This window comes from Heptranchias perlo, chromosome 34, assembly GCF_035084215.1.
Source record: "Heptranchias perlo isolate sHepPer1 chromosome 34, sHepPer1.hap1, whole genome shotgun sequence".
NCBI lineage: Eukaryota > Metazoa > Chordata > Chondrichthyes > Hexanchiformes > Hexanchidae > Heptranchias > Heptranchias perlo.
In genome coordinates, this window is record NC_090358.1 from 15,444,845 (window position 1) to 15,459,284 (window position 14,440).

Genomic DNA, 14,440 nt, shown 5'->3' on the forward strand with positions numbered 1-14,440 from the left:
ACCTTATGATGGAGGGAAGGTCATTGATGAAGCAGTTGAAGATGGTCAGGCCTAGCACACTGCCCTGAGGAACTCCTGCAGCAATGCCCTGGGGCAGAGATGATTGGCCTCCAACAACCACTACCATCTTCCTTTGTGCTAGGTATGACTCCAGCCACTGGAGAGTTTTCCCCCTGGTTCCCATTGACTTCAATCGGGCTCCTTGGTGCAACACTCGGTCAAATGTTGCCTTGATGTCAAGGGCAGTCACTCACCTCACCTCTGGAGTTCAGTTCTTTTGTCCATGTTTGGACCAAGGCTGTAATGAGGTCTGGAGCCGAGTGGTCCTGGAGGAACCCAAACTGAGCATCGGTGAGCAGGTTATTGTTGAGTAAGTGCCGCTTGATAGCACTGTCGACGACACCTTCCATCACTTTGCTGATGATTGAGAGTAGGCTGATGGGGCGATAATTGGCCCGATTGGATTTGTGGACAGGACATACCTGGGCAATTTTCCACATTGTCGGGTAGATGCCAGTGTTGTAGCTGTACTGGAACAGCTTGCTAGAGGCACAGCTAGTTCTGGAGCACAAGTCTTCAGTACTACAGCTGGGATGTTGTCGGGGCCCATAGCCTTTGCTGTATCCAGTGCACTCAGCCGTTTCTTGATATCAAGTGGAGTGAATCGAATTGGCTGAAGACTGGCTTCTGTGATGGTGGGGATATCGGGAGGAGGCAGAGATGGATCGCCCACTCGGCACTTCTGGCTGAAGATGGTTGCAAACGCTTCAGCCTTGTCTTTTGCACTCACGTGCTGGACTCCACCATCATTGAGGATGGGGATGTTTGCAGAGCCTCCTCCTCCCGTTAGTTGTTTAATTGTCCACCACCATTCACGACTGGACGTGGCAGGACTGCAGAGCTTTGATCTGATCCGTTAGTTGTGGAATCGCTTAGCTCTGTCTATAGCATGTTGATTCCACTGTTTAGCATGCATGTAGTCCTGAGTTGTAGCTTCACCGGGTTGGCACCTCATTTTTCGGTACGCTTGGTGCTGCTCCTGGCATGCTCTTCTACACTCCTCATTGAACCAGGGTTGATCCCCTGGCTTGTTGGTAATGGTAGAGTGAGGAATATGCCGGGCAATGAGGTTACAGATTGTGCTGGAATATAATTCTGCTGCTGCTGATGGCCCACAGTGCCTCATGGATGCCCAGTTTTGAGCTGCAAGGTCTGTTCTGAATCTATCTCATTTAGCACAGCGGTAGTGCCACACAACACGTTGGATGGTGTCCTCAGTGCGAAGACGGGACTTCATCTCCACGATGACTGTGCGGTGGTCACTCCTCCCAATACTGTCATGGAGATGCATTTACGACAGGTAGATTGGTGAGGACGAGGTCAAGTAAATTTTTCCCTCGTGTTGGTTCGCTCACCACCTGGCGCAGTCCCAGTCTGGCAGCTATGTCCTTCAGGACTCAGCCAGCTCGGTCAGTCGTGGTGCTACCGAGCCACTCTTGGTGATGAACATTGAAGTCCCCCACCCAGAGTACATTCTGTGCCCTTGCTACCTTCAGTGCTTCCTCCAAGTGGTGTTCAACATGGAGGAGGACTGATTCATCAGCTGAGGGAGGGCGGTCGGTGGTAATCAGCAGGAGGTTTCCTTGCCCACGTTTGACCTGATGCCATGAGATTACATAGGGTCCAGAGTCAATGTTGAGGACTCCCAGGGCCACTCCCACCTGACTGTATATCACTGTACCGCAACCTCTGGTGGGTCTGTCCTGCCGGTGGGACAGGACATACCCAGGGATGGTGATGAGTCTGGCACGTTGGCTGAAAGGTATGATTCTGCAAGTATGGCTATGTCAGGCTGTTGCTTGACTCGTCTATGGGACAGCTCTCCCAATTTTGGCACGTCCCCAGATGTTAGTGAGGAGGACTTTGCAGGGTCGACTGGGCTTGGTTTGCCGTAGTCATGTCCCGTGCCTAGTGGTCCGATGCCGGGTGGTCTGTCCGGTTTTATTCTTTTATTTTTATCCTGGGTACGGTAGCATAGTGGGCATGTCACTGGACTAGTAATCCAGAGGCCTGGACTAATAATCTGGAGTCATGAGTTCAAATCCCGCCACAGCAGCTGGGGAATTTAAATTCAATTAATTAAATTCAATTAATTAAATAAAAATCTGGAATTAAAATACTAGTATCAGTAATGGTGGCCATGAAACTACCGGATTGTCGTAAAAACCCATCTGGTTCACTAATGTCCTTTAGGGAAGGAAACCTGCCGTCCTTACCCGGTCTGGCCTATATGTGACTCCAGACCCACAGCAATTGCCCTCTGAAATGGCCGAGCAAGCCAGTCACGCAGTTGTAAAATCTTGCTAAAGAAAGTCACAAAAAATCAATAACCTGTCCCCCAAATCTATACTACATGCCCATTGAGCAGCATCTCAAATGTTCCATTGTTATGGTTGGGCACATTTACAATATTTCTTTCTGTTTGGAAACAATTTGCTAGTTACATTTAGCAACATTTTGATATGTACGAAAAATCAAAATCAGCCAGATTAGAATTATTACTTTATGGTTTAGAAACATTACACAATTAATAATTAAATGCAACATTCTTAAGAAGCTAATACACACCCATTTGCATCATGGAACCCTCAGCATACTATCAGTCCTCCCAAAATTTACTCTATTTAAAAATTCAAAACATAACCATCACATTCTACAGAGCAAGTTGAAACGTACCAAAGTGAAGCTGTAACAATGTCCTAAAATATTGCTGAACATCACTTAAGATTTCACCTTTTGTCCCATTTGTACCTCATTTATAAACTGTAATTCCATTAATGAAAGCAAACAGACTGGGGTCGTTATCAAAATGACTTGCACATACGAATTAAGAGTTAAGAGCAGGAGTAGGTCATTCGGCCCCTCGAGCCTGCTCTGCCATTTGATAAGATCATGGCTGATCTGATTGCGACCTCAACCCTACTTTCCCATCTACCTACTATAACCTTTGACTCCCTTGTTAATCAGGAATCTATCCAACTCAGCCTTAAAAATATTCAATGACCCTGCCTCCACCGGTCTCCGGGGAGGGGAGTTCTACAGAATCAAGACCCTCAGAGAAAAAATTTCTCCTCATCTCTGTCTTAAAAGGAAGACTTATTTTTAATCAGTGGCCCCTAGTTCTGGTCTCTCCTACAAGGGGAAACATCCTCTCAGCATCTACCCCTTCTAGTCCCCTCAGGATCTTATATGTTTCAGTAAGATCACCTCACATCCTTCTAAACTCCAACTTGTCCAACCTTTCCTCATAAGATAACCCCCTCATCCCAGGAATCAGTCGAGTGAACCTTCTCTGAACCGCCTCCAAAGCAATTATGTCCTTCCTTAAATCAGGAGACCAAAACTGCACACAGTATTCTAGGTGTGGTCTCACCAATGCCCTGTACAACTGTAGCAAAACATCTCTACTTTTATATTCCATTCCCCTTGCAATAAATTACAACATTCCATTTGCCTTCCTAATCACTTGCTGTACCTGCGTACTAACTTTTTGTGATTCATGTACTGGGACACCCAGATCCCTCTGTACTTCAGAGTTTTGTAACCTCTCTCCAATTAAATAATATACTGCTTTTCCATTCCTCCTGCCAAAGTGGACAAGTTCACATTTTCCCACATTATACTCCATCAGACAAACTTTTACCCACTCACTTAACCTATCTATATCTCTTTGCAGACTCCTTCCATCCTCCTCACAACTTACTTTCCAACCTGCCTTTGTGTCATTAGCAAATTTAGCAATCATACATTTGGTCCCTTCATCCAAGTCATTGATATAGATTGTAAATAGTTGAGGCCCCAGCACTGATTCCTGTGGCACTCCACTAATGCAGTAAAGTAATCTGCATTAGTCGCATTTGCAGTGGTCTTCTTACAAAAATCTATTTGTATGATTTAAAACATTTGACTTTGGGTCCTCTTCTGGCTATTTGATCGGCCTGTTCAGCCTGCAGCCTGCAGCCTTTCAGCAATTCAAGTGGTCTGTGGGAATCATGTGGTCCAAGACCTCATCACTGTTCTAGTGATCAGCCTGGTCCGTACAAATGACAAGACCCCTCAGGAACAGGGACACGTTCAATTGATTTTCCTTCAATGATGATGGCTGTTACATCAGGCCTCTTCCTGGCATGAGTCATCAGCCTCAGGCTTCACATACTCAGGTCACTCTCCTCAGCCACATCAGTCATCCATCCAAGGAGCTGGAACTCACTCTACCCTCCTTCTCTTCACAGCTCCCTCCCACCACTCAATCTCTTCCCCCAAACAGCAACTTCAGGCCCAGACTCTGACTCAACTGCATTCCTGGTCCAAGCACTAACCCCCTACATGTGCTCTAGAAACTGGAGTGACAAAGTGATAGGGAGCAGGGACTGAGTGGGCCAAGCACTGGGACAAGAGCTGAATGGACCCAAGACTCTGAGTAAAGCTAAGGGAGATCAACTAGTGATTTGCAATATTAATTTTACTTTTACAGCTCAAATAAACAGCTAACTGGCTTTAAACAGCTGAACCAATACAATAGCTTGGGAACCTGGGGGGAGGTTACCAAACAAGGTCTAATATCTGACAAATAAAAGCTATTAATTGTTCAAGGAAAACTATTCAGTGAGTGGCTAGGATTGTTTTTGTTATATTTTATTTACTATTAAGCAATCTTCTTAATTCAGATGCCAAACTAGCAATTAGTTTAATCCAGTTTTGTTGCTTAACCTAAATTATTATAAGCTTTGTGGACTGCCAACAACTATGAAACATTATGTGCTAGCCAGTAATTCTGCAAGGCTCCCAGCTGCTATTCACATAACCGGTATGGTACCAATTTTAGTCAGTAATGAGTCACATAAGCCATCTGTTAAAACTTGAACAGACCATGGCAACAACAGATTCGGAAGCATCAAGAGGATTTTCTTTAAAGCTTGTAACAGCTGCAGTGATCCGAAGAGATTGCTGGTCCTCTGTAATTTGTACTCAAATTATTTATATGCCCTTTAGCACTTTGACACAAATGATGACTTGAAAAAGTGCCTGAAAATGTACCCAAATACATTTTAAAAAACTTTTTCTCTGACTTGAAATTATATTCTTTATAGAAAATAGTAAGGACATTGCTACGATATTGGTCGTACAGGGTCTAAAAAATATGAACTTGATACTGGGATTCTGTAATATTGGAATAAAACTACAGTAAAAATAAAATTAGTAATTGAGTCTATGTGCTCAGAATTTTACAATAACCATGGTGAATTATTGCAGTACTGTTATTGTTGTATCTGGTGCTGCATTTTAATTTGGAAATATAATTTTTAAACCAGATTCTATTTTTCAGTATGATGAAAGGAAAGTGGAAAAAAATGGAAAACCGGAGAAATGGAATTTCTTAAAAAAATGAATTTTTAAATGACTGAAAATGTTAAGTGATCTGAATCTTCAAATCATCTTGATAATAGGAAGAAAAAATTATAAATCAAACCTGATTATACAGGAAAAAAATAACTTTCATGGTATTGCACTGCAACATTTGGTAAATAGTAGAGTAACTGGTTAGGTAGCAATCAAACTCTGAGCCCCATGAATTTCTGAAACCAATTCTAAATACCTACATACAAAAAGCATGTAAATGAACCATTTCACTGCAGACTGACTGAACCATTAACTTATGCTAAAATGATCACAGGCCATTAGTGGAGTTAGTGACTAATATTAAACATGATGTGGAGATGCCGGTGATGGACTGGGGTTGACAATTGTAAACAATTTTACAACACCAAGTTATAGTCCAGCAATTTTATTTTAAATTCACAAGCTTTCAGAGGCTACCTCCTTCCTCAGGTGAACGATGTGGAAAAAATCCACATTTTTTCCACATCGTTCACCTGAGGAAGGAGGTAGCCTCCGAAAGCTTGTGAATTTAAAATAAAATTGCTGGACTATAACTTGGTGTTGTAAAATTGTTTACTAATATTAAACAGTCATTTATACCTAATTATTCACCACTGACAATTAACATTAAGAATATGACACAGTGGTTGGGACAACAAAGCTATTGCTGCAACGTTGTTGAAAAAACAAAGTGGAGAAACATTACCATTCATGTGGCATTTCTTTTAGGTTAAAAATAAAGATCAACAAAGATTTGACCACTGGCTTACTAGTCAGTTCCTGTCAATGGATCAAATGCTGGGTTTTTAATAATGTACCTGAATAATTTCAACTTACTTTGCAGGGATCTACTCCACCTTTTAGGAAAGCACACTTTTAGGTGCAACTAACTGACAGTGGGTATTTGTATTTCAGTTAGATAACTAGCCAAACAGTTTGTCAGGCACTCTATACAAATTCACAATTGTACTGGTTCCATATGACAAATCAAGTGGCACACTATGTAATTTTCTTTGTTTTCCTCCCTCCCCCAAAGTGACTTGCTGGGGAATGAATCCACAGGAACCAACAGCCCTCTGGTACCTCACCCATTTTTCCCAAGTGTGGCCTAGACAGCAAGGGAATCAGGCTATTTGATCACAAAGGGCATCAAAGCTAATCTGATCTTGTCCTCCTGTTGTCCACACATATGGGGATTAGGAGCACACATCTGACTGATTTTTTTTCTTCCTACCTCTACTGCTTCAGACTACCTAATTCAGCATATACCAGGATTGAACATGCATCTTCCTGCTCTATACGGTTAATAATTGCATTTACCAACTAAATCATCTGAGCACAGCACTTTTTAAAAAAAAATACAAACCTGTATTGATTAATTGGACACCAGTCAGACTTGGAGATTTAGATTTCTTTTAAAATATAAAAGGCTTTTACCAAGTTCAATAACATTCTTTCTTGGATTATGCCATATTACAGACTACATTACATGGCACTTGCAGCTATATACAGTGAGGATTACATCGAGTTACATCGAAACTACAGCACAGAAACAGGCCTTTCGGCTGGTATTTATGCTTCACACGAGCCTCCTCCCTCCCTACTTCATCTAACCCTATCAGCATACACTTCTATTCCTTTCTCCCTCGTGCGCTTATCTCGTTTCCCCTTCAATGCATCTATGCTATTTTCCTTAACTACTGCTTGTGGTTGCACGTTCCACATTCTTACCACTCTTTGGGTAAAGAAGTTTCTCCTAAATTACCTATCAGAGACTATTTTATATTTATGACCTCTAGTTTTGGACTCCCTCATAAGTGGAAACATTTTCTCTATGGCTACCCTATCAAACCCTTCCATTATCTTAAAGACCTCTATCAGATCACCACTCAGGCTTCTCTTTTCCAGAGAAAAGAGCCCTAGCCAGTTCAGCCTTTCCTGATAAATATATCTCTCAGTTCTGGTATCATCTTTGTGAATCTTTTTTGCACCCTCTCCATTGCCTCTATATCCTCTCTATAGTATGGAGACCAGAACTGTGCACAGTACTCCAAGTGTGGTCTAACCAAGATTCTAAACAAGTTTAACATAACTTCTCCGTTTTTCAATTCTATGCCTCTAGAAATCAACCCCATGGCTTGATTTGCCTTTTTTATGGCCTTATTAACCTGCATTGCTACTTTGTGATTTCTGTATCTGTACCCCAAACCTCTATCCCATTTGGACTCTTATTATTGTAGCAGTATGTGGCCTCCTTATTCTTCCTACCAAAATGTACTACCTCACACTTATCTACATTGAAATTCATTTGCCAAGTACACACCCGTTCTGCAAGTTTATTAACGTCCTCTTGCATTTTGATGCATTCCTCCTTTGTATTAACTACGTCCCCCAATTTGGTGTCATCCTCAAATTTTGAAATTGTACTTCTAATTCTCAAATATGGTCTTCTGCAGTTTTTTTGTTAGCACTGAGCAGCAAGAGTTGACTGAGTAAGGTTCATTTTTTTTACTGATACAGGAGGGGCTTGGAACAGGTGAGGAGAATGGATTAGGGATTCACTAAATGCTACATAAGAACATAAGAAATAGGAGCAGCAGTGGGCCATCGGGCCCCTTGAGTCTGCTCTGCCATTCAATAAGATCATGGCTGATCTTCTACCCCAACCCTACTTTCCCACCCTAGCCCTATATCCCTCGATTCCCTTACAGTGCTGGGTGAGAACAGTGCTGATGTGGGTAATGGGGACTACTTGGTCAATGTCCCTTCAGCTCAGAGTCGTCAGGGGGGGGGGGGGTAAACAAAGCTGGAGGGGCTGTGGATAAAGTGGGCGAGGTCTGCAGAGATCGGAGCAGACCATGTTTTTTCTTCAGTTACATGGACAGCCCACATATCACGCAGTTTGACTGGCAAATATCCCATAATTGCTTTGTCTACATTTGTTGTGGGGGGAATGCCACGTTGTACCACAAGCAATGTCAAAATGGCTTTGTTGCTAAGATGCTCACCTCTCGAGTCAGAATATCTTCGGCTCGAATCCCACTCCAGGACCTGGGCACACTCCAGTGCAGTAGTGAGAAATTTCTGCTTTGTTGGAGGTGCCTTCCTTTGAATGAGATGTTTAAAAAAAAAAGACACTGTCTGCCTTTTCCAGCAGTTCATCGAAGGTGGAACATCTTAATTTTGATTTTCATGTCTTACCAATTTGATTTAAATTTTTTGAGGCAGTCACTAGGTTAGTGGATGAGGCTAACCCAGTAGACATTGTCTACCTGAACTTTCAGAAAGCTTTTGAGAAGATACTGTATGAGAGATTTCTCTAAAGATAGAACCTTGTGGAATTAGTGGTAATCTGCTGCGGTAGATTGAGAATTAGCTGAATGCCCATAGCGGAAAATGGTTGTCACTGGATTTGGATCTGCTTGGAGACCAGTTACCACTGGTGTCCCACAGGGACTGCTGTTAGGACCTTGGCTATTTACTATTTTCATTAATGATCTAGATGTAGTTGTTGGGGGAATGATCCATAAGTTTGTGGATGATACCAAGGTACGTGTGAGAGTTAGGCTGTAGAGGATTTACAAGTGGTATGTAAATGCAAGCATTTCTTTCTTTTGTTTAACAGCAACTACTACTTGCATTTACAGAGTGACTTTAATGAAACAAAATGTTCCAAGGTATTCCACAACTGAGTGGAGGTGGGGGGCCGTCAGAACTAAATAGTATCAGCTATAACTCAGTGGTAGCACACTCGCCTGAATCAGAAGGTTGTGGGTTCAAGCCCCACTCCAGAAACTTCAGCACATAATCCAGGTTGACATTTCAGTCTTTCGGATGAGACATTTTGTTCTTTCAGGTGGGTGTAGAAGATCCCATGACACTATTCGAAGAAGCGCATAGTGTGCAACAAGTTGGCTGAAGGCTCTGCCACCTTTGCTAGACTGGAGTTAAAACAGCAGAGGATGCAGTCAGGGATACAGGGATAGAGCATGTTGCAATGATAGGGAACAGCAAGTCTGTGGGGGGATTTGAAGACTAGGATTTTGAGATCGATGCAGTGGGAGAAAGGGAGCCAATGTTGGTTGATAAGGAGAGAGGAATTTTGTGCAGAATAGGATGTAGGTAGCGGAGTTCATGAGGAACTGCAATTTACGTAAGGAGCAACATGGGAGGCCAATGAGGGGACACTGGAAAAAAGTTGAAGCTGGAGGTGGATGAGGTTTTCAGCTGTGCTGGGGTGATGTATGGACAGTGTTTCAGAGGTGGAAGGAGTCCCGATATGGGTTGAGCATGACAATGAGATTGAGCAGGGATCCAGGGAGATTGGTGATATTGGGGCATAGAGTTCAGGGACGAAACAGGATGTGCAAGTACTTGAGTGGTTCTGAGCATCCTCCAAAACCAGAGATACTATTGCACATATAACCTCCGCAAACTCCTCCAGCCATACATTGCCTCTCACATCCTTTCGTACATAAATCCTCCTTCCATTCACCCTGCCATTGGTGGCAAAACCTTCACCTGTTTTGGTGCTACACTCTTGAAATCCCTCCTATCCTCTTTGCTTCTCTCCATACCTTTTAAAACCGACTCAAAACCCATCTTTCACAGTCACCCTGCCTAAACTCTCCCCTATGACTTACTGTCTGTTCCAGTCAAATAATTTTCACCCCTTGCTACAAAGTACATTGTAGCATTTTCTACTTTAAAGGTGATACACAAATGCACGTTGTTTTTATGGTTACTATTCATGTACATATGGTTATGCACAGATTACACAAGTTCAATTTGTGCTCTGCTCATACCATTATTTAACCTCTGCTTTCCTGCTCCAACTCAAAGCTGGTCGTCTTTGCGGTAGTTCTTCCTGTGGAATTCCTTAAACAAAGGGAGGAGTTGCTGTTCACACATAGCACTACTTCTCACAGATTAAACCTTCCAGATTTGCTGATTGTGAAAATATTACTCATGCATCTTCAGCATTCGCATCTGCTCATGCAACTAGTGGATGTTAAATCTTTTATTGCATTGTCTAAATTGGACTTCACACAATTAATTTTTTTAAAAAAAATTGTCATTGAGGGTGCATTTACACTATATTGATAGAATTTCTACCACTCTGCTTCAGAGCCAGCTGAGGACTAGTCACTGCATTTACACTTAAACAACAATGGTTCACACTGATGCTACCACTGTAGTGCAAATGCATCAGGAAATCAGGTACCGAGTGTTCAAATTTAAATACTTTAATTATAATCAGGATACCCCTGTAGCAGTGGTGTTGTGAATTCAAAGACGACTGAACCATTGATAGGGTAAAGATCAGAGAGGGTATAAACAACAAAATTTCAGGAAATAGCTATATAAACAAAACATAGATATCTTTTAAGTCGTGATTGAATACGAATAATGGACATGTGGTTGCGCAGTTGGTGGTAAGTAACGAAAGGCAGTTTGCAATTTTTTTTTTTAATATATCAAGATCATCTTCAGTTACTACATCATGTGCAACCTCACGTACATTATTTCTCAACTTCTGGAAAAAAAATCTGTAAGCAAAAAGTTTTACCTGAGGCAACTGTTGTACTATTTTGGTGGCTTTCACTCCTCGACACATACAAATCCTCCTCCCCTTCAGTGGAAGAGCTGGAAGAGGATTCACTGCTAAGGTCATTGTCACCTGAACTGCTAGAACTTTGTAGCAAGGCATACTTCCTGCGAGCAAACACTTCCCTTTTCTTCCTCTGCAATAAAATCCGTTCCTTCTGCTTTTGAGTCCGCTGAGAAGGATTGGGTTTTGTAAATTTCTTTCTCTGTTGAGGCCTTCGTAGACTGCTGTTCGGGAGACAAGGTCGCTTGATTAAGATCCCTGATATAGATTCCTGCTCAGACCTAGGCCACTTGTGCATTTTTGAATGAATTGTTCTACTTGTGCCACTCAATACTGCCTGGGAATGTCTGTCTGGAATCTCCTCTTCTTCTGAAGTTACTGTATCAGAGTCACCAAAATGTAGACTCGAAGAAGGTGATGAAACACAGTCACTAAAAGAAGAATTGTCTGCATGGTCTTGCGGCTGTATGCGAGGCCTCAGACCAACATTACCCTGGCGATCTTTGAAATCAGAGTTTTGAGTTTCTGAGGGACCAGCCTGCTGGCTCTTACGCTTTTTTCTGACAACGATCATTTTCTCCTGTTCTAGTCTGTTTCCATTCATGTCCTTTATCCGCTTTCCAGAATCACAAATATGAGTGTAGTCATTTCCAACCTTACTTGCAATCATTTCAACGTCTGTACTAAAACTTTTTGTTGCCAGGATTGGCTCAGGGTTCATCAACGCCCCCTTTGAACTCTCCTGTCTTTTGGGTGCATCAGGTGTTATCTCAGTCTTCATATCCAGGTTGAATTTTTAGTTTAGAAGAGTTACATCCAGAAGTCCGTTAAGGGACTGGGTGGTCTTTAACTTGTACTAAGGTCTGAAAAAAAAAGGACAGAAGAAAATTGTTAGTCATGGTCTTAGAAGACAGTTAAATACTGCACTATATATAATGCCTTATATGCCTGACATGAGGAGTAATGGTCTCCATATTACAAAAAGGATAGAGGCATTGGAGAAGGTGTAAAAAAGACTTACAAGGATGATAGTTATAACTTCTCAGTTATAACGATCAGGAAAGACTAAACAGGTTGGGGGCTCTTTTCTCTCGAAAAGAGAAGGCTGAGGGAGAGTCTAAAACTCGCAGTCATAAATACAAAATAGTCACTAGTAAATCCAATAAGGAATTCAAGAGAAATTTCTTTACATAGCAAGTGGAACTTGCTACCACATGGAACAGTTGAGGCGAATAGCATAGATGCATTTAACGGAAAGCTAGATAAGTACATGAGGGAGAAAGGAATAGAAGGATACGCTGATAGGGTTAGATGAAGTAGGGTGGGAAGAGGCTCATGTGGAGCATAATCAGCAGGCATAGACCAGTTGGGCCGAATGGCTTGTTTGTGTGCTGTAAATTCTATGTAATCTATTGATACCAGGGCTAGAAAATTCCAAATTAACATGCATCAACTAGGTAGTTTAAAAGTAACATTGCGTTTGAGTCAGAAGGTTGTGGGTTCAACACCCATTCCAGGATTTAAGTTCACAATCCAGGTTGACGCTTCAGTGCAGTACTGAGGCAGCGCTCCATTGTTGGAGCTGCTGTCTTTCGGATGAGAAGTTGGGCATACAAGACCCACTGCACTATTTGAAGAGCAGAGGAGTTCTTCTGGTGTCCTGGCCAACACTTATTGCTCAAACAACATGTACAGTACTGCTAGGACTATTTTCACCATCCCAAAACAAACATCCCACTGCTTAACATAAGGTTTCACCTTAATTGTTTTTCAAGCCTCCCGATTTTCTTCCCAGATCTCACCCAAACGCTGAGCATCCCTAGCCAATCTCTCCACAATCTCTCTAATCTGTAACACTGCATTTCCTACCTCTATCTGGTGATATAATAATTTCTCTCTTTTCTTACTATCGTCTCTGCTTCTTCAAAATTATCCACTTTCAATGGATATCTGCTTCTCATCCATTTGTCCCAGCTCGGTCCTCAGCAGCCAAGAAGAAACAGGGGCTGTACAGCAGAGTACAACGTGGTGCAAATACTGAAGATATAAAACCTAATCTATGCTTCAACTGTCTTTGTGGCATCAAAATATCAAACACATGGCCCAAATGTAACAAAAAGAGCTTTCTTTGAACAATCGTGAAACCATACAATCTGCAGCATAAAATGAATGACTATTATGGTTTACCAAAGTATAAAAACTGACTACAGGATAATAGATGGCGTGGTTCAAAATGATTCCCCTCCTCCCCCCTCCCCCTTCCCCCACCCAGCCAAAATGATTTATAGACTAGGTACTGTACTATGTTCATATTCACTAGACCCCTGCAGTTTCAAATTAATCCTGTATTTGGAATAAGAACACCTACATATCTGGAAGGGAAGATGAAAACACATAAGGAATCATTTTATATAACAGTTTCCGATTAGAATCAAACATTTACTTCAAAATGCTCACTAAAACTTGTCTATAAAGTGATACATATTTTCCTATGGAACAATAGCCATTTTTTTATGTGCCATGGTGTGTACAGTATAGCATTATGCAGAAATTTGGAGAGGTACTTTGCTGTTACAGCCTTAACTTCACATGGTTCTCACCAGGATTTGATTAAAATGTCATGATATATCCAGACGATGTCAGACTGAACTGTACACCCAGCAGTACGAATATAGTTTTGTCCTTCCAAACTAAGGTGATGTCTGAAGAGTGTGTTTTGAGCTTTACAACACAAGGATGATATACTGTCAGTGGCAGTGATGGGAGCAATTTGACATGATGAATTACGAATATGGCAAAAAAAAATGTATTGGCACATTAAAGCATGTTGGCTTAAGTGCATTCATTTCCTACGACATGTTGGTACCAATACGCTAAATCGTTTATCAGTTAACAGCTATATTTTGCTAATCAACTATTTGCAGGAAAATCGGCTGTTTTTTTAAAAACTGGTAGGGCAACTCCTGCAATCTGGAGAGCAGAGGAGTTCTCCCCTGACTTGGCCAACATTTATTCCTCAACCAACATCCCTAAAACATATTATCTAGTCATTATCACATTGCTGTTTGTGGGACCTCACTGTGCGGAAATTGGCTGCTGCACTTCCTACGTTAAAGTAGTGACTACCCTTCAAAAGTACTTAATTGACTAAAGCGCTTTGGGACGTCCTGAGGTCATGAAAGGCTATATAAATACAAGTTTTTCTTTTCTTTCACAGTTTAAGTATCACATATTGCCATTACACGTCACTGAAATTCTAGCGACAACATTGGAAATTAATCCAATCTTTGGACTCACCTATCTCATACACTTTTGCCATTGCAGTACTGTACCATTACAGGAACTGGATAAATTAAGTTAAAATGAGGGGGTGGGGCGGAGAAGGAGAAG

The 14,440-nt window shown here is 41.8% G+C and overlaps 1 protein-coding gene across 4 annotated transcripts in view; it reads right to left on the reverse strand.

Annotated features, from left to right (window-relative positions):
- Positions 1-14,440, reverse strand: part of rnf111 (ring finger protein 111) — a 128,854-nt gene that overhangs the window by 75,902 nt on the left and 38,512 nt on the right. For all 4 annotated transcript variants that reach the window (XM_067971497.1, XM_067971496.1, XM_067971499.1 and 1 more), the window contains exon 2: positions 11,009-11,913. In XM_067971497.1, coding sequence (XP_067827598.1) covers positions 11,009-11,831 — 823 coding nt within the window. In that variant the 5' untranslated portion in view covers positions 11,832-11,913. The remainder of the gene's footprint in view (positions 1-11,008; positions 11,914-14,440) is intronic.